Raw genomic sequence first — 21,612 nt, 5'->3', positions numbered from 1 at the left:
GAGGATTGGTCCAACACAAGCTACTCAGCCATTAACATACGATAATGATTTTTCCTTAATAACAAAATGACCATGTAATCATACACTTCAAATTTTTACTGTCTTTGGAATGCATAGTTTTGCACCAATATTATTGTGTAAGAAAGGTACTTGTTTTCTTAATGCTAGTGCATACTTCCACACTCCATCTCTATCTGTGATTATGTTCTTGGTCTCATTTTCCTAATTCTGTTAGAAACATGATGATATGAGTAACCAACCCCCATACTAGAAATCAGAACAGCTCTTTTCTCACCAGAGTCAATAAAAAACTGCAGATGCATATGCACAAAAGACTAGCCCTGCACAACCTAGTGGAATATTTATTTTTTAAGAAAATCTAAACCCAAATTAATGTAGAAGGCATTACTTCTTGACTGTTGTCCCTGGATGCAAGGCACGTTCTTGCCCTCAAGGTGTGCAGAAAAACTGAAGAGCCCTACTCTTGCATTCTCTGTTTCTACTCACCATGTTTTACTTAAAGAAAAAAGACTACCTTCTTACCCTTTTCTCCCCAAATATTAAAATATTCTCAAATTAATGAATTTAATTCTGTCCTCTGAAAGCCTCTCTTCCCTCTATGTCTAAGCTTTTTGAAATAAGAGTAGTCCGGGCCGGGCATGGTGGCTCATGCCTGTAATCCTAGCATCTGGGAGGCTGAGGCAGGAGGATCATTTGAGCTCAGGAGTTTGAGACCAGCCTGAGCAAAAGTGAGACCCCCATCTCTACTAAAAAAATAGACAACTAATATATATATAATGTATAATATACATATTATTATATATTTATATATAATATACTATATATGTAATATATAATATTATATATATATATATATATATATATATATATATAAATTAATAAAATTAACCAGGCATGGTGGCACATGCCTGTAGTCCCAGCTACTCGGGAGGCTGAGGCAGTAGGATTGCTTGAGCCCAGGAGTCTGAGGTTGCTGTGAGCTAGGTTGATGCCACGGTACTCTAGCCGGGCAACAGAGTAAGATTCTGTCTCAAAAAAAAAAAAAAAAAAAAGTAGTCCAATCTACACTTCTTCAGTCTTCAAGTCCTTGGGTTTCTGCTGCTACCACTACTTTGCCAAAGGTATATCATCACTTGATGACTGATGGTTAAGAGAAGCAGCTTCACAACCAGACCTGGATTTAAATCCTGGGTCCTGCCACTTAAGCTTTGACAATTCATTCTGCCTCTCCCAACCTCAGCTTCTTCTTTTATAAAATGGGGATAACAGTACCTCTCTGTTGGAAGAGTTCAACAAGGCTGACTATCCCTTTCTGAGCCTTTTCTTCCTTGGACTTCCATACTACCACTCTCCCAGTTTTTTTCCTTTATCACATGCTTCTCCTCTCTTTTTTGTGGGTTCTTCTGCTTTTTCCTTTAAATGTTTATTTTCTTTCATTGATTCCCTACCTTATTATTCCTACCTTTCCTTGGGTGACTCCCTTCAAATCTATGATTTCAGCTATAAGCCAAATCTAAATTACTCCTGAATCTTTATCTTCAAACCACATTTCCCTCTTGAAATCCAGCTATTCAGGTGTCTAATGTCTAAAACTAGACTCCACAACCAACCCTCGAGCCTAGTCCAATATTTCTTTACTCTGATTTATATACTTGCCCTGGTTATCTAAGCCCAGAAATGGGCATCCATCCCACAGTCTATTCTTATCTGCCACATCCAACCAGTCCCAAATTTCTGTTGATTTTAGCTCTTAAAGTACTCACATCTCCCTCCTCCTATTCTCCATCTGTCTTAGTTTATACCTTCATTATTTCTCACTGAGATCTCTTCAGTAACCTTTTCAATTTCAGTAACTAGGCCAGTTCAGTCTAGTACATGAGATTATGCTGATGTAGAAGTGAGTTTTCTCAACTGCTCAGGGTACAAATCCCAGTTCTGCCGCATTCCAGCTGTACAGGTGAGAGTATCACTTCTTAGATATGAGAACTGAAGAGCTCCTGCTCAGCTGCTTACTCCACAATTTGGTTGGGCAGTAGGTCAGTTTTCCACCTTCAAATTATTATGATTGAAAGGCACTTTAAGTGCAAAATGGGGACTGGCCCTCAGTAAACAAATTGCTGGCCTGTCATCCATCAGGGCTGCTCCAGTGGCCATGTGGGTGCCAAGTAGGAACTTGGCTTGAGAATCTTCCTCTAGTTTCAAAGGAGGCTTAGAAACAGGTACAGGAAGACTGTGAGCATAGGTTATTTTTAAAAGGTTTTATTGTAATCTCTTATTTTTATACCTGAGTAACAACTCTCCCCAAAGGAATGATGATATGTAATCTTTATTCTTAAAAGGACATATAGATAATGTATTGATAGCATCTGGTCAGTGATTATCATTCATTGTCTTAAATAAAAATTACTCAGCTAAGAAGCTCTTCTTTTTTTTTTAATTTTTTAAAATTTTAGATCTTTGGTGCTGATGCTAGACCAGCTCCTGCTTCTTATCATACTGCCATCATCTGGCTTCTAGACTGACCTCTCTCAAAACAAAATATAGGGACTTGTTCTGGACTCCCTTTGGGAAAATGCAGCTGGGATATACACCAGTCTGGGCCTCGAGTTAGCTTTTTTTTTTTTTAAGATTTGTGTTTGCCTTGAGGACTAATATAGCCCAGTCAAGCCAAGGCTTTGTCATTACAGGATTAATGAGCAGAGATCTTTCTCAGCCTTTTCTTGCACAAAGGAAAGGGTCAGTCAACCAGGAGATAAAAGTCTCTTTTCAGAAGTAAACAGCATCATATGCCTTGCTAACTGGAAGCTACATATATACAGCCTCAAGCCTTGCTCCCAATTCCTAAAGGAATAGGAATGGTCTATAGTGACTTCTCTCTATTTCCTGGCTTTTGGGGCCAACAGAGGGCTTCCTACCTCAAATGCTATTACCAGGTAGGTAGGAAGGACCTTAGGTTCCTCGTGATCATCACAATCAACCCTGCGTTCTGTGTTTTAATTCTGTGGCACCTGCCAGGGAACAGTACTGGCCTCTACTCTGCCTGTATCATGTGACCTTTCCCAATCTGGCATATCTTCACCCAAGAAATCCCTACTCTAGGATCATCCTACTCTTATTTTTCTCTTATTTGTTCTGATGTTTCAGTTGAACTTGCTTCCACAGTAGGCTCTGGCTCCAGAGGAAGAGATGGTGGCTTTGTGAGCTGGGATGTTCTTTCAACACCTAGTAACAAAATAAATAGCTTGAATTCTCAGTTCTGCTATTCCAAAAGAAATCATTAGTTTTGCTGTTCAATTTCAAAAGGAAATTCCATATTTTCTGGGACTAGTGGGACTGTGGTGTATCTTTGCAGCTAGGAGGAAAGACCATAACTGAAGAAATAAACAATATCACGTTTGCCTATAATGAGTCACTGAAAGAAATCTTTAATTACTTATACTGTGCCAACTTATGATAAAGCAGTGATATAGTAAATACACTTAATATTTTTAGACTTTAAAACTATAAAGACCCAGTATATTGACCATTCAGCTAAGCCTGCAAGTGGCTATTACCTACTACACAGTTTGCCTTAAGGAAACAAGTGCCAGTTGGGCCACCCTGTGGTTTTTCCCTCTTTCTGGCCAATACTACCTTGGACATGTTACGAGTCTGAAGAGTTCAAACCACGCTTAAAGCTGTAATCTCTTTGCTCGTGGCTTATACCCACTATGTCTTCATGGAGCACTGTATAACCTCCTACCTGAGGGGAGCTTCCTGTATGCAGCTGCTGAAGACATCGCCTGTCCTAAAGCTTGATTAGAGCCCAGAGGCTGCTGGAAACTGGCAGGTTTGCTGGTTGAAATGGTCCGGTGCTTTGATTTGGGATCTTTAACTGGTTTAGTCCAGACAAGTGCCTCCCCAACCTGAAGTGCAGCTCCCAACTTCTGAGCCATCTCCACCATCTTGTGCCCCCAAAGGAAGAAAAAAAGTCATAGGCATGACTAGCAGAGACAAGCCAACCCACCTCTTCTTTGGTCTTTCACCAGGGGTTTTAGCTAAAATAACATAGGTAGGAAGTACTTAGTGAAAGAAACTGTTCTCAAACAGCAGAGAATACAGATTGCCCTTAGTAGATGGCAAGGGGGTTCATACAGGATCTCAAAACCCAACATTTCAAATTTGTTGCATTATTGAGGTAACTTCTACCTTTCCTATATGAAGGGCAGTGGGAGGAAGTTACAAAGAGATATAGACCTCAACTTAGATGAGTTGTATTAGTAATGTAACAGATAATTCAGTAAGCCTGAATTCCCTTTTATTATTATTCCAGGAAATTTTTTCTCAAGTTGTTACTAATTGATGAACTCATGCTGCCAAGAACATCAAAGCCCAAAGAGCCATGACCCTATACTGTGTTTGGATTATTTGGGTTTGTTCCAAAGTCTCCTGACAGTTTGCTTATGACTCCTGGAAGCTAATAAAAGACATACCTCAGAGTCAAATTCCAGAGAGCTATTGTCCTTAAGTAGACTGACTTTCTTCTCCATCTCCTGATACTGGGCCAGGGCACCCCTCTTCTCACCCTGGTTGTACAGCAGCACAGCGTAGTTCAGGTTTACTAAAGGGTTACACCTGTGGCAGACAGACAGGGAGTCTATGGAGCTGGGGCTTTATGACAAACTTAGAGATCCTTCTCATTACCCCAAAACACAACAAAACTGGTTAAATAGAGTTTTCCACTATGCAGCAAGGGGGGAACATGTGTTATGTGGACCTGTGGAGAAGAATCAAGGAATTAACTGCCCAACCAGCAAAGCAGGTATTGGGATCAAGTCTGACATCACAGCCCTCAACAGAGACCTCCCAGATCAGGGTTGTAAAAGTAACCCCTACCCTGTTGTCTAGCAGAGGCCAGTGGAACAAATCCTGGAAGAGTCCACCTTAGGTTTAACTGAGCCCAGAGTCCCATCTGATGTTCCATCTAACCCCCAACTATCAGCAACTCAAGCCCACGCCAGTTCAACTTTCTCTGGCCCCCTGACTACTAAATTGAGACTGGAAACATTTTCTCAGAAATGAGCCACTGCATGCTTAGGAACCACACACTTCCACACTTGGGCCTGCTGTGTACAAAGGCCATGGAGGAGCATCTGGGCTGACTCCAGCAGCACCAATGCAATGGTTCCTCACGGCTTTAGCAAGTCCAACTCTCCCCAGTACCATTCCCGACAAAGCAGCGTACTTATCCAGGCGGGCTGCTTCTGCGTAGGCTCTCTTGGCATTCTCTGTATCTTCCAGATTTGTCAGAGCCACTGCAACAAAGAAAGTGAGCACTGCAGCTAGAGAGGTCAGCTTAGAAAACAAAAAGTGTATTTCAAGACGTCTCCCAAATTGGACTCCTCCTCCACCCTCCCAGCTCATGGCAGAACAGCTTACTCATTCAGTTTAGATACCTGGTACCATCTTCAACAATCCCTTCTCCACAGTTAATAAGCTGCCAAGTTCTGTGCACCCTATTTTTGCAGTTTCTTTTCTGACAATGCCCTTGTGCAGGCTCAAGCAGTTTCAGGTTTTCCATTTATTTCCTCAATGGCAATATCCCACCTGCCTCCATTCCACTTTCCACAATGCCACCAGGTATCTCACTAACTTACAAACAAATCTGACCATGTCATATGCTGCTTAAGAATCCTCACTGGTTCTCTACCACCTATAACCATGATCTTCAAACTTTTATTTAGCAATAGAATACTTCCCCTTCCTCCCTTTTAATCATTATCTCCTTGATGTCTACTATTTAAAACAAATAAAGACAGCTGCTCTGGAAGCTCTGCCCACTCCACCTCCCCGCCAGCTATGCACTCACACCTACCAGGCACCTAAGAGGAGATATAGGAATACAAGTTGACAAACACGGCCTCTAAGAAAGTCTTAAGTCCTGGCACTGTACTCATGGCCCTCCATAATCTGACTACAGACCACCTTTCCTGACTTATCTCTTACCACAGTCGCTAACACTATTGCTCACTAACTGCAAGGGACACTGGAGTTTGAGGCTGCGTGCCTTTGTACACAGTGACTCCTCAGCCATTCTGTGCTCTTCCATGCTAGCTTGTCCTTCAGGATCCAATGTGAATGCCATTCTACTTTGTAAAGTTATAATTGCTGCTGACACCTTACATTATGGCTGTTTACCTTTCTAGGTACCATCAGAACGGGGCTATCTCTGTATTCAAGCACCCTCAGAGAATAACCACCTCTTCATTGCTTTTGCAAACTTTCTCTTATGAATAAAAACCCCAGAGTAATGACCAAAAAACCCACCAGACAGTTACTGTCAATACGCACAGGAAAACTGCTTTTAGGCTTAGATTCAGTAAGTTTGGTATATGGAGAGAATATTCCTCAGAAAGTATATTTAATTGGTCCTTTTAAATTAAATAGTTTTATATAATTTTAAGTGATTAATTTTAACTTATATTTGTGATCAACTGTAGTATTTGTATAATATAAAATGGAGTTTCAGGAATGGAACCACATTCTATAAAACATTATGCTCAGAAGAGATAAGGGTTTCAACATAAGGTAGCTTAACTTAGAACTACCACCTAGGGACCAATTATAGTAACCACCACTATTTTAATCATAATATACCAATTATATAACCACAAAATAGTTTTCAAAAACTAGTATTTCAATAAAACCAATGTATTTTATTCACTGAATATTTAATGTAATCCTCACATCAACCCTAAGTACACATAGTAAGTAGTGGAGGCAGGACCCCACTTAACGCTCAAGCTCTTAACACTCAATATCTGGAACTTACCTGGGCTCGATATATGTAAAAATGAATTGTTAAGCCAAGAGGAAAAAATTAGTAAAAGGTGAACTAGGGATGATCTTGATTTAACTTACTGGTTTCTGAATGAAATCCCCCCAGGTTAGAAGCAACCAGTTACTTTGTCATCTTTTTCTTTTGTATTTCTTTAAGCTCTAGGACGGTAATCCACATTCCTATAGGATCTCCAAGTGAATGGCTACTATGGGACATTTAGCCACTGACCTATGATTCTAACCCATTTTTCTCTCATGACAGACTGGAGGGGGCTTTCCATATAAATGTCTCTTACCAGCCAATAGCATGTAGAGCTCTCCCATCTTTGGCTGGAAGTTGATGGCCGCACTGAGAAAATGAAAAGCTGATGCATACTGCTGCATGGTCAAATGGACAAGGCCTAAATTATACAGAATCTTCCAGTCAAAGGGTGCCAAGTAGTTGGCTCGTTTCAGGCAGCTGATAGCCTACAGGAGAGAGAAGGCACTCAATGAGGGGGTGGGACAAGCTAAGCAGACCCAATAACAGCATGTATGAAAACAAACAAGGAACACTAGGGATACTCACTGCCACATATTTCTTCTTGCCAAAGAAACACATTCCAATGTTATTCCAGAGAGGAGGACTTTCTGGAACAGCACAAGCTACAACTCTGTATTTGGTGAGGGCAACATCAAAGTCCCCGTGGGTCTGCATCATGCTGCCTGCTGCCAAGATGGCCTGAAAACATGGCACACAGAAAGTGAGTATAATAATTCAGTCATTCCCAAAAGGCTACCACAGTGAGGTAGCCTTCCTGCACATGGATACTCAGCAGGCCCGTCAGCACAGATGGCACTGAAAAACTTCCAGGGACATAAATAATATATCCAAGCTATTGGGACAAATGCAGAAGAATGTCCCATACCTCACACTGTGACCCTCTTTGGCACAGTACAAAAAAAGAGAAAAGATAAAATGTCACTGGCTATAACCGTCTGATTTGTTTCCTACTTCTAGCCAGGGAAGTCAGTATTTCAGAATAAATACCAGGGTCCTTTAAGTAAAAACTGCCTTTAATCTGTTCTCTGCAGCCTCTACTTGGTACAGCAAGTGCCCTAGCCACCTCAAATACACCTGTCCTTGGCTACTTAAGTTACAGCTCTTTCTGCCATAGAACAGAGGGTGGGTCAGATTTAGGCTTCATCAGACCAGCCCTTTCATTCCTCTACGGAAAGGTACCATGGTTGGGAGCCAACAGAGTCAGGATAGTATGACTTCCTAAATCAGGACTGAGTTTGCGTCCTTCAGTAAACGGCCCGTCTTGCTGCACCTCCCTCAACAATATTCATCCATTTGATGATATTCCTTCTCATCCCCAAAGTCACATCTAGACAAAAGTTGTAATCTCACATTCATTAGGAATCTAGAAGTCATTTCACCAGAATGATTTTTGACCACAGTTGTGGAAGCATTGCTAATTTCCTAAGTAACACATAAACTTTAACAGCACTATGATTTTGCTTTCTGTAGAGGTTACAGGCCCGTTATAACAAATGTGCTCTTTTAGAAGAAAAGCAGCAGAGCACCAACACTTTGCAATATTTTCAAATAAGAAGAGCTTCCTCTTATAATTTTTCTAAGAAAAAGGTAATTTCTCAGGTATTCAAAATGAGGAAGCTATCTTCCTTGCTTTCCAGGGTCAGATGACCTCTAGGAGCAGGGGAACATCTATGTGAAGGTTCTGGAGTTTCATAGCCTGCAATACCTTGTAGTTGGTAGGGTCATAAGTCAGTGCATTTCCAAGATGTTCAAATGCCTTCTGGTAAATGCCGAGCTAGAGAAAAAAGCAAACCAGAAAATTTACATCAGCGGGCGATATGGCAGTTAAGGAGTCTGGCCAACCAAACCCAGAAGAGAAAACACCCTAACTTGTGACTTTTGTGAGTTCACTTGCCAAAAAAGAAAAGAAAAAAAGAAAAGAAAAAAAGAAAAGGAGAGGAGAGGAGAGGAGAGGAGAGGAGAGGAGAGGAGAGGAGAGGAGAGGAGAGGAGAGGAGAGGAGAGGAGAGGAGAGGAGAGGAGAGGAGAGGAGAGGGGAAAGGGAAGGGGAAAGGGAAGGGGAAAGGGAAGGGGAAAGGGAAGGGGAAAGGGAAGGGGAAAGGAAAGGGGAAAGGAAAGGGGAAAGGAAAGAGGAAAGGAAGGGAAGGGAAAGGGAAAAGGAAAAGGAAAAGAAACAGCTATAGTTACCCAATAAAGAAAAAAACTAAAATTCTCCCCATATTCATGGTTTTCCTCCTATTTGTCCCCTGATCAGGTCAAAGTATCTATTTGCTAGGAATGATCTTGGTCACACCAGTGCTATTCCACATTAATGCCTCTTAGCAGAAAATAGGTTGGTTAGCCTCATCTCCCTTGGGGCCAACCTCCCAAGCCAAAGCCCAGAGAGACCAAGGGTTAAGCTCCTGATTACTTTTAAAGAAAAAGAGTCAGAGCTGGAGGCAGAATCAGCTGAATGTGGAACTTGGGAAATGGAGGAGGCAGGGTGTGCAGCGAGGTCCCTAGGGACCCCTGGCCCCAGGTCCTCAGGCTGATATGGACAAGCAGTAGAGCTAAAAGAATCCCATTCACACTCAGGAACGTGGAGGGGAGAAGAGACTTCTTATTCTAGATAAAGTATGGTTTGCCTTCTCTCTTTCCCTATAAGGTTCTGGCAGGGGGAAAAAAATAGAAAAGGTCTTTGTCCTAAAGCCCTAGAAGTGCTAACTTGTATCATAGTTTCTCCCCCCACAATAAAATAACAGCCCCCAAGACCAGTTATTTCACATATATGTTATTTTCTTGGTTAGATAAAAATTATAAATGCACTAGGCTAAAATAGAATTACTTCCAATTCAAATGCAGAAAATTAATTCATTTAGCAAAGAATACTAAATACAGTCTGGGTGTAATGGCTCATGCCTATGATCCTAGCACTCTGGGAGGCTGAGGCAGGAGGATCACTTGAGGTCAAGAGTTCAAGACCAGCCTGAACAAGAACAAGACCCTGTCTCCACCAAAAATAGAAAAAAATTAACTGGGCATGGTGACACATGCCTGTAGTATCAGCTACTTTGGAGGCTGAGGCAGGAGGATTGCTTGAGCCCAGGAGTTTGAGATTGCTGTGAGCTAGGCTGATGACACTCTAGCCAGGGTGATAAAATAAGACTCTATCTCAAAAAAAAAAAAAAAAAAAAGAATACTTACTACAGAAAGCAAGGTTCATGTGCTTCATATGACCTTTAGTAAAATATGTTAAATATCAAAATGCAGAAAAACCACCATACACACAAGCCCAAAAGCATTTCTGACATCAATGTTTAAATGAGTAAAGAGTTCTCATTACCTGTAAGTAGAGTAATCCTAAAGTTGTAAGAAGCTCTGTATTTTCTGGTGAGAACCTGCAAAACAGAGATGCTTAGAGGGAAACAAGATGTGGATGAGAAACAGTGAGATGCATGCACAGTAATCTGTCTTCGTGCAACAGTTCAGGGACTCTACTGAGCCTCCTACTCTCCATGGAAATACCAGAAGACAATTTGGGCCTTTCTTTCAAAAGTAGGTCATCTCAACCCTGGTTATAGGGAGGACTGCTCAGCAAGAAAGAAATGGGACTTACAATCTAGACTACCTTCTTAGGGCCAAAGTCCTAAGAAAGAATCTATGGATTCTGGGAGTTGTTTATACAGAAGGTAAAAAGAAAAAGAATCTATGGAATGGTTTGTGTGACTGCCTTGATTACACAGATAAAATTAAAGAATGCTTTACAAACCAAATCGGTCTAGAACACACACAGTTCACAGTTTATCCAGTTCCTTCTTATGGGATTTCTTTTTTTTCTGTTTCACTGTGCTCACAACACCAGCCAGCATAATTTTCTATGTAATTTAGGATCCCAAGGCCCCTAATGTCATGTTCTCCAAATTAAACATAATGCCACACTGAATAGCCAAACTAAACAAAAGCCACATACCAAGATGTTGAGAGGGGAATTAAGATGGTGGACGAGAAACACCGCCAGACAGAGTGTCTCTGCAGAAAAGACAGATTCTAGCAGAAATTAGAAGAAAGAAGCAAGAAGACGAGCATACATTGGACGAGGGTCGGAAGGAGGAGTACCTGAGACCACGGGAGACTCCACGGGAGGAGGTTGAGGAGGAGAACTGGAAGCTGAGACTGCTGGAGCAGCCTCGAGACCAGCGGGAAGAGTAGGTAGATCGGTCAATTTTCCCCTCCCCTGCATCTTGGACTGCTGGTGGGCTCCCCAGCAGGTGGAGAGACCTGCGGACACCAGCCCAGAGACGGCTGCCGCCAGTGAGTGGTAAGCCAGTAGCGGACGTGGCACCAGGCTCCCAAATCCCTCAGGGCACCTCCATGTGCACAGACCCAAGCCGCGTGGCAGGGGCCATATTGCCTCCTTCTCCCCTCCCCCGACCCTACCCGCAGCTGCCCAAAGAGACAATATAGCCACTAGCCGGAGGCACCTCCAGGGAATGGGACCATCCCTTTTGGGGCCCTACAGCTGACTAAGAGGAACTCAGACTGAGAGCTCCCTACCCTCCAGCCCTCCCAGGTGCTGCTAGCACGGTGATCCCAGGAGAATGGGGCAAACCCTGAGGCTGAGAGACATACACCAAGGTTGGGCTCCCCGTGGGTGAACTGGGACCGGCACTCCTTTCCCTGGTGGAGATATAGTTTGAACTCTGGGGCCCAGAGGTCAGACCTACAGACCAGATCCCGTGCACTGTCCTGCGCACAGAAGGGATATACGTGAACGGCCTACTGAGGTGTGTGTGTCTTCGGGGGCAGATCAGCCTCCTAGAGGGCAACCCTCCTTCCAAAGGGAGGCCGTGAGCCCAGCCCAGGTGGCGTTCCTGCGCAGGGAACCTCCCAGCCGGCATCACAGTCAGGGTAAGCCTGGTGGCGTGTGGTCTGGCCTGCTGGCAGAGGCCCAGGAGTAGCTGCGGAGTTGGGGAGGGTGGAAAGAAGCGAGACCCGCTCCAGACTGCGGGTCTCAGACAGCCCCACCCCACACGTAGACTTTCTGACTGAGCGGGGCCATTCCAGCCCCTCCCTGACAGCTTTTCCTGGAAGCAGAGAACAGAACTTTGACCCCCACTAACGTCATTGGTGGTGCCTAAGGGCAGGCTGACCCAACCCAGCTCCACCCAGACTCTCTCCTAGACCAGCCCTCACTGAGGGGGAGAAAAGGACACACCTGGAAGTCCCAGGGCCCCACCACCACCACCTGAGGCACTAGAGTGCCTCTCTACAGGAACAAGAGCTGATAACAGGACACAAAAACAAGAGTGTAGCCTGTTCCTCCAAGCAAGCGCCATCTACTGACAGGAAGGGCATCCTGCACACCCTTTTCACGACACCTACTGACTCATTATACAGGGAGTGGTCGAATCTCACCCACAGACACCACCTACCAGCTCAGAAACTAAACAAGGCTTGTGAATACCCAAACAAAAACCTAAAGGAAAGAAACAACAGTGATTAACAACAGCTGATTGACATGGGAAGAAATCAGCAAAGGAACTCCAGAAATATGAAGAACCAAACAGAAACCACACCCCCAAAGAGGAGCACCAGCCCCCTAGAAACAGACACCAACCAAAATCAGGCAAACAAAATGACAGAAGAGGAATTTCAAATGTGGATCATAAGAAAATTCAACGACCTCCAAGAACAACTCAATAACCAACACAAAGAAACCACAAAAAGCCTCCAGGACCTGGAACAAAAGTTCACTATAGAAATCAACACAATGAAGAAAAGTTTAACCAAACTCCTAGAAATGAAGAATCAATTCAGAGAACTACAAAATTCAGTGGAAAGTCTCAAGAACAGGGTAATCAAACAGAAGAAAGAATCTCAGAGCTTGAAGATAATACCCTCCAACTAAATAAATCAGTCACAGAGATAGAGCAGAGAAACAAGAGAAAAGAGCAAAGCCTATAAGAGATGTGGGATTACGTGAAGAAACCTAATGTGAGGGTCATAGGGTTACCAGAAGGGGAAGAAGACAACACTCAAGGGTTGGACAAGCTGTTTGAAGATATAATAGAGGAAAATTTCCCAGGCCTTGCTCAAAATCTCGATATACAAGTTCAAGAGGATCCCTGGGAGATTCAATGCAAACAGGAAGACGTCACAACATGCAGTCATCAGACTGACCAAAATATCAACTAAAGAGGCCCTTCTAAGAGCTGTAAGACGAAAGAATCAAGTAACATACAAGGGAAAGCCAATTCGAATAACACCAGACTTCTCTAATGAGACTTTACAAGCAAGGAAAGACTGGGGCCGCATTCTCACTCTTCTGCAACAAAACAATGCCCAGCCTAGAATCTTATTCCCTGCAAAACTAAGCTTCCTATATGAAGGAGAAATAAAGACATTCTCAGACAAGCAAAGTCTCAGAGAATTCACCAAGACAAGACCAGCCCTACAAGAAGTACTCAAAACAGTGTTACACACGGAACACCATAATAAAAACTCACGAATATAAAAACAACCAAAACTCAAAGATTAAAGGCCAGATAATACAATGGCTCAAGAGAGAAATCAAAGCAACAACATCCAACCCAACAGAATGAACAATAATCTACCTTACCTATCAGTTCTCTCAATAAATGTCAATGGCTTAAACTCTCCACTCAAGAGACATAGGCTGGCTGAATGGATTAAGAAAATACAGGCCAAGTATATGCTGTCTTCAGGAAACACATCTAACCTGCAAGGATGCATATAGACTAAAAGTAAAAGGATGGAGATCAGTATTCCAAACAAGTGGAAGCCAAAAGAAGGCTGGCGTGCCAGTTCTAATTTTAGACGATTTAGTTTTTAAACCAACAAAAGTAGTGAAAGACAAAGAGGGTCATTATATAATGGTGAAGGGCACACTTCAACAAGAAGAGATAACAATTTTAAATATATATGCACCCAACTTAGGTGCACCCACATTCATAAAGGAAACCTTACTGGATCTAAGTAAATTGATTAACAGCAACTCCATAATCACCAGAGATTTCAACACTCCACTGATGGCACACGACAGATCCTCCAAACAGAAAATTAATAAAGAAATAATGGACTTAAACAAAACTCTAGAACAATTGGGTCTGACTGACATTTACAGGACATTCTACCCAAAATCCACTGAATATATGTTCTTCTCATCAGCTCACAGGACATTCTCTAAGATTGACCATATCCTAGGACACAAAGAAAATCTCAAGAAATTTAAAAAAATAGAAATCATATCATGTGTCTTCTCAGATCACAGTGGAATTAAAGTAGAAATCAACCCTAACAGAAACTCACATTTCTACACAAAAACGTGGAAATTAAACAACCTCCTACTAAATGACTACTTCATAAATGAAGAAATCAAGATGGAAATAAAAAAATTCTATGAACAAAATGACAATGGAGAGACAAGTTATCAAATCCTCTGGGACACAGCTAAAGCAGTTCTGAGAGGAAAGTTTATCTCCATAAATGCCTGTAACCAAAAGTCAAAAAGATCACAAATAGACAATCTAACAAAACGACTCAAAGAGCTGGAAAAAGAAGAACAGACCAACCCCAAACCCAGCAGAAGAAGTGAAATCAACAAGATTCAAATCAGAACTAAATGAAATTGAAAACAGGGAAGCTATTCAGGAGATTAATAAAACAAAGTTGGTTCTTTGAAAAAATAAACAAAATTGACTTGCCATTGGCTAAGCGAATGAAAAGCAGGAAAGAGAAATCTCTAATAAGCTCCATCAGGAACAAAAAAGGAGATATCACAACTGATCCCAAAGAGATACAAGACATAATTCATGAATACTACAAAAATCTTTATGCACACAAACTGGAAAATGTGGAGGAAATGGACAAATTTCTAGAAACACACAGCCTCCCTAGGCTCAATCATAAAGAAATAGATTTCCTGAACAGACCAATCTCAAGAGCTGAAATAGAAACAGCAATTAAAAATCTCCCTAAAAAGAAAAGTCCTGGTCCAGATGGTTTCACACCCAAATTTTACCACACTTACAAAGAAGAACTAGTACCTATCTTGCAGAAACTATTCCACAACATCGAGAAGAATGGAAACCTCCCCAACACCTTTTATGAAGCGAATATTACTCTGATACCAAAACCAGGAAAGGATGCAACAAAAAAAGAAAACTACAGACCAATATCCCTAATGAATATAGATGCAAAAATTTTCAACAAAATCTTAGCTAACCGAATCTAGACACTTATCAAAAAAATAATCCATCACGACCAAGTGGGCTTCATCCCAGGGATGCAGGGGTGGTTCAACATATGTAAATCTATAAATGCAATTCACCACATAAACAGAAGCAAAAACAAAGACCACATGATTCTTTCAATAGATGCAGAAAAAGCTTTTGACAAAATTCAACACCCTTTCATGGTACGAACACTTAAGAAAATAGGCATAGAAGGGACATACCTAAAAATGATACAAGCCATATATGACAGACCCATAGCCAACATCATACTGAATGGGGAAAAATTGAAATCATTCCCACTTAGAACTGGAACCAGACAAGGCTGCCCACTATCTCCACTTCTATTCAACATAGTTCTGGAAGTCCTGGCTACAGCAATCAGACAGGAAAGTGGAATTAAAGGTACCCAAATAGGGGCAGAAGAGATCAAACTTCACTGTTTGCTGATGATATGATATTATATTTAGAAAACCCCAAAGATTCAACCAAGAAACTCCTGGAACTGATAAATGAATTTAGTAACGTCTCAGGATACAAAATCAATACACAGAAATCAGAGGCATTCATATACGCCAAAAACAATCAAATTGAGAACCAAATCAAAGACTCAATTCCCTTCACAATAGCAACTAAGAAATTAAAGTACCTAGGAATATACTTAACCAAGGAGGTAAAAGACTTCTACAGGGAGAACTATGAAACACTGAGGAAGGAAATAGCAGAGGATGTAAACAGATGGAAATCCATACCATGCTCGCAGATCGGCAGACTCAACATCATTAAAATGTCTATACTACCCAAACTGATCTACAGATTCAATGCAATACCTATTAAAATCCCATCAGCATTCTTCACAGATATAGAAAAAATAATTTTACGCTTCGTATGGAACCAAAGAAGATCCCGAATATAAAGAGCAATTCTAGGCAACAAAAACAAAATGGGAGGTATTAATATGCCAGATATCAAACTATACTACAAAGCCGTAGTAATTAAATCAATATGGTATTGGCACAAAAATAGGAATATTGACCAGTGGAACAGATGTGAGAATCCTGATATAAAACCATCCTCATAGAGCCATCTAATCTTTGACAAAGCAGACAAAAACATACGCTGGGGAAAAGAATCCCTTTTCAATAAATGGTGCTGGGAAAACTGGATAGCCACTTGTAGAAGGCTAAAGCAGGACTCACACCTTTCACCTCTCACAAAAATCAACTCACGCTGGATAACAGACTTAAACCTAAGGTATGAAACTATTAGAATTCTAGAGGAAAATGTTGGAAACCCTCTCCTAGACATCGGCCTAGGCAAAGAGTTTATGAAGAAGTCCCCAAAGGCAATCACAGCAGCAACAAAAATAAATAAATGGGACATGATCAAACTACAAAGCTCTGCACAGCCAAAGAAACAGTCATGAAAGTAAACAGACAACCTACAGAATGGGAGAAAATCTTTGCATCCTACGCATCTGATAAGGGGCTGATAACTAAAATACACTTAGAACTCACGAAAATCAGCAAGAAAAAATCAAATAACCATATTAAAAAGTAGGCAAAGGACTTGAACAGAAACTTTTCTAAAGAAGACAGAAGAATGGCCAACAAACATATGAAAAAATGCTCAACATCTCTAATCATCAGGGAAATGCAAATCAAAACCACAATGAGATATCACTTAACTCCAGTGAGAATGGCCTTTATCAAAAAGTCTCCAAACAATAAATGCTGGCATGGATGTGGAGAGTGAACACTCCTACACTGCTGGTGGGACTGCAAACTAGTTCAACCTCTGTGGAAAGCAATATGGAGATACCTTAAAGCGATACAAGTGAATCTACCATTTGATCCAGCAATCCCATTGGGCATCTACCCAAAAGATCCAATGACACTCTACAAAAAAGACACCTGCACTCGAATGTTTATAGCAACACAATTCATAATTGCAAGGCTGTGGAAACAGCCCAAGTGCCCATCAATCCAAGAATGGATTAATAAAATGTCGTATAGGGGCCGGGCGCGGTGGCTCACGCCTGTAATCCTAGCACTTTGGGAGGCCAAGGCGGGCGGATTGCTCAAGGTCAGGAGTTCGAAACCAGCCTGAGCAAGACCCCGTCTCTACCAAAAATAGAAAGAAATTAATTGACCAACTAAAAATATATATATACAAAAAATTAGCCGGGCATGGTGGCGCATGCCTGTAGTCCCAGCTACTCAGGAGGCTGAGGCAGTAGGATAGCTGAGCCCAGGAGATTGAGGTTGCTGTGAGCCAGGCTGATGCCACGGTACTCACTCTAGCCTGGGCAACAAAGTGAGACTCTGCCTCAAAAAAAAAAAAAAAAAAAAATGTGGTATATGTATACCATGGAGTACATTCAGCTCTAAGAAACAATAGTGATATAGCACATCTTATATTTTCCCGGTTAGAGCTGGAACCCATACTACTAAGTGAAGTATCCCAAGAATGGAAAAACAAGCACCACATATACTCACCAGCAAATTGGTATTAACTGAGCAGCACCTAAGTGGACACACAGGTACTACAGTAATAGGGTATTGGGCAGGGGGGAGGGGGGCAGGTATATACATACATAATGAGTGAGATGTGCACCATGTGGGGGATGGTCATGCTGGAAACTCAGACTTGTGGGAGGAGAGGGGGAAAGGGCATTTATTGAAACCTTAAAATCTGTACCCCCATAATATGCCAAAATAAAAAAAAAAGCCACATACCAACTCTAGGAAAGAATTAGCCACTGGCCTTTGGGTGTAAACAGTGGCATATGTAAAACACTATCTGCCTTCTCAATCCCTCACTGATATTTATCTCTGTCACACAACCAAAGCAACTGAGTTGAGATCATCTGACTACAGGATCATCAGACAGTTTCAACAGTTAAAACACCAAAGGGCAAGCAACAATGTCTCCTGCTTTTAAGGAATGATGTAGGGCACTGGTTACCTGTAGAGAGACCAGAACCAGAAGAGCGACAGCCCCAGATAGAGAGGTCTGAGTTGGCCACACAAAGATTTCTCAGTTCAACTGAGAATTTGTCTTTCACTTTCTGCCATATATGTATCTATTTTGATCACTTCCCTTCCCAAAGCCAGGCAATTTCTGTGATTCTGGTAGTATCCATTCCCTGGCTACAACATGACTACTCTCTCCAAACCTGTTGGTCATGAACAATGGTCTCTAGCTCAAAACTGTCAGCTGTCCCCTTTTTTCCTTTGGGAAATGTAGTGACTTAAGTCCCTGACCGGTCACTGAAGAACGTCTTTCTTAGGATTTATGTGTGTTAATCTCAAAGAGTCTACTTCTATAAGGCAAGGGTCAGGGAACAGGGCTACTACTTAGCACTACAGAAGCACTTAATATGTGTTAGATGACTCCTTACTACTTGTCCTTGTAAACAGGCTCTTAATGACAAAAATCTCTTTTGTAGCTTAACAAACCAAGGGATTTTTCTGTCTTTTTAGACATAAAATGTAGTTGAAGAAAATTCAGAAAGCACTGTTGTGACCAATATAACCAGAAAATTTACTACCATGGTAGAAGACAAAGGTAATTAATAAATTAATGGAAATATAATTTTAGTTCAGAGTGTAATTATTAGAAATAATAGGCCTTGAACCACAAACTAGACATTCTATTAAGTGACCAAACAAATGAGATACTTATTTTGCCACAGCTATCCTACTTAAAAGAAACAGGACAAGACCCTATACAGAAAAGATAAGATAGCATGCATCTCTAGAGAGGAAACATGAAATACCATCATGGGAAAGCCAGTTAGTTCCATTATCAACAGGAATTTGGATCATCCTAGTGATGTTTTAAACAAACAAGATATTAGTCTCATGCTAATAATGCCAGATGTTTATTATTAAAGCAGAAGATTTCTGTCCTTAATAATATCACTGAAAACGTAAGATCTACTATAAAGCATAAAACCAAAATGGCAGACTGCTAGTTGACCCCCAAATCTGTTCTTCCCTTCCTCCTGAGTACATGTCTAACCACTTCCCTTGCAGCTATGTATGGCCACCGGACTAATTTTGAATCATGGAATGTGAACAGGAATGATATGTGAAATCTCTGGGTCATTTAAAACTTATTACTAGATGCTTATTTCCATACGATCTCCCCCCACCACAACCTGGAACATGGATGTTACATTCAGTTTCAACCATGCAGGTTAAGATGACAACCTAAAGAATGTGAGTTACAAGGAAGAAACCTGGATCCCTGGTTGACCCTGTGGAACAGAGCTGCCCAGCTAACCTAGAGCATCCATCCTGAAAGGTAAGAGAAACACAGTCTATTATACCTTATGGAAGATGTTGAGAGCTCCTAACCTAAACTTCAGTTTAACCTTACTCTAACACATACAACCAGTAATCAGTCAAACAAATTCCCTCTGTTAGGCTTGGGAGTTCGTATATCCACTTGCTTTTTTTTTAGTTACTCATTTCTCTAGAGAAAATAGACACACTTACTCCACTGCTTTCTTGTAGATTTCGATGGCTTTGTCCAAGTCTCCCTCCAGCAAGTGGATCTTACCCAGCATTATGTAAGTCAGATCATGCCTATTAAGATGTAGGGCATTGTGCAACTGGTCTTGTGCCTGACAAGTTTGAAAAAGTAAAGAAAACCAAATTACTACTACTAAAAAACAATGGCTTCATATTGTTCAGAGCTCCTGGTGTACAAACGTAGGAACATCATATTTCAGCAAATAGCCCCCACTACCCGAAGACCAAAACATAACAAAACTATCCCTGCTGACAGGGCAGGGCAACATGGGATATCTGCTCCTGAGCCACTTGGGAGAATTTATACAAGACGATTAATCTTTCTGAATGTATTGTGCTTGACATTCACACACCCATGTCTTATACTTCATAAGTCAAAAGGGACATCATATACAGTGTAGAGTAATGCACTAAACTCAATCCCAGTTGCACCACTGACCAATTGTACAACTTTCCCCAGGGTGGGCCTCATTTCCCCCACCAATGTGATGATAAATGAATGAAGAGATTGTTCTCCTTTATTCACTCAACAAGTATTCATTGAGTGCCTACTTTCTAGATGGTAGGTATACTAGAGTTAACAAAACAAACTCCTTGCTCTGGAGGAGCTTATATCCTAGTAGATGAACAAAAGGGCTTTGTTTAGTCATTCACTGATTCAACAAGTATTTGTATAAATGCCAGGTATTTTATTGACTTAGCCTGTTAGCTTTATAGTAAAATCTAAATATAATTCAGGCTGGGCACAGTAGCTCAAGCCTGTATAATCTTAGCACTCTGGGAGGCCAAGGCAGATGGATCACTTGAGCTCAGGAGCACAAGACCAGCCTGACCAAGAGTGAGACCCCATCTCTACTAAAAATAGAAAAAACTATCCAGGGGTGGTGGTGCACGCCCACCCATAGTCCCAGCTCCTCGGGAGGCTGAGGTGCTTGAGCCCAGGAGTTTGAGGTTGCTGTGAGCTTGGCTGATGCCAAGGCACTCAGTCCAGGCAATAGAGCGAGACTCTGTTTCAAAAAGTAAGTAAGTAAATAAATCAATAATTCTTCTCCTAAGAACAGAGCCAACCAAAGACTAATCCTTCTCCCCAGGCTCTGAATTAATCCTGTGAATAGAAATGTACGTGCTTGAAATATTCTCTGAAGAAAAAAATTTCCTAGCTAAGTATATAAAACTGTAGATCCATCCAGAAAACCTAAGGGGCCCACTAAATATATATGTAATTTATTTACATTATTTATTATCTGTCTCACAAGAGAAAAAGTTACTCCTACACCTCAACTGCTGGTGTGCAGATTATTTCTCACACCTGTGAAAGGCAGATTAGGTTACACCAGTCTGCAAAATGACACAAACTAAACATTTTCAAATGGGTATTAACTAATTCAGATCCTCAGTCCTGGTGGCACTGCAGAAAGGAGAATTGGAGAACTTCACAATCACTAAATAGGAGCTCTATAAAGGAAACTACTCAACCCCGCCATCACTAACTTTCAGAATTCTCAATAATTTCATCTGTTCCTCAATTAAGATATATATATATTTTTTATCTGAGTACCAAGGGAAGCTCAAACTGTTTTATCTAAGAGCCTTAGGGCTTATAACTTAACCAAAATGAAATATAAATGCTCATGATGGAAAATAACTAAAAAATTAAATCTAAAAATTCTTAGAAATAAGATCAACTTAAAATTTTAAAGTTCATTTTTAATGACCTTAAAAACTAAAAGTATTTGCTGTCAGAGCATGAAATAGCTCACATGGTCATGATTACACCTTTAAGACTTAAGGGTTCACTTTTTGATAGTTACGTTTTATTAAACATTTGTTTCTATACTGGAAAATTAAACTGAATGTAGAGAAAAAGAAGAGAGGGGGAAAGCAATTAGATTGTCATTCCCTCACAGTAGTTCTAGAATTTTCCATCTTCTTGTTAAAAGCAGAAAGAAATAGATGAA

The 21,612-nt window shown here is 41.1% G+C and overlaps 1 protein-coding gene across 2 annotated transcripts in view; it reads right to left on the bottom strand.

Moving 5' to 3' along the window:
• Positions 1–2,331: 2,331 nt before the first annotated feature.
• The window catches only part of BBS4 (Bardet-Biedl syndrome 4), a 54,751-nt gene continuing 35,470 nt past the window's right edge, over positions 2,332–21,612 (bottom strand). For both annotated transcript variants that reach the window (XM_012768229.3, XM_012768230.3), the window contains 9 exons: positions 19,619–19,746; positions 10,205–10,259; positions 8,589–8,657; positions 7,409–7,561; positions 7,137–7,308; positions 5,246–5,315; positions 4,494–4,635; positions 3,764–3,965; positions 2,332–3,243 (listed from right to left, as the gene is read on the bottom strand). In XM_012768229.3, the coding sequence (XP_012623683.1) occupies positions 3,134–3,243; positions 3,764–3,965; positions 4,494–4,635; positions 5,246–5,315; positions 7,137–7,308; positions 7,409–7,561; positions 8,589–8,657; positions 10,205–10,259; positions 19,619–19,746 (1,101 nt within the window). In that variant the 3' untranslated portion in view covers positions 2,332–3,133. The remainder of the gene's footprint in view (positions 3,244–3,763; positions 3,966–4,493; positions 4,636–5,245; positions 5,316–7,136; positions 7,309–7,408; positions 7,562–8,588; positions 8,658–10,204; positions 10,260–19,618; positions 19,747–21,612) is intronic.

This window comes from Microcebus murinus, chromosome 6 (assembly GCF_040939455.1).
Source record: "Microcebus murinus isolate Inina chromosome 6, M.murinus_Inina_mat1.0, whole genome shotgun sequence".
In the NCBI taxonomy this organism is placed as follows: Eukaryota; Metazoa; Chordata; class Mammalia; order Primates; family Cheirogaleidae; genus Microcebus; species Microcebus murinus.
This window is presented reverse-complemented; position numbering and strand designations above follow the sequence as displayed.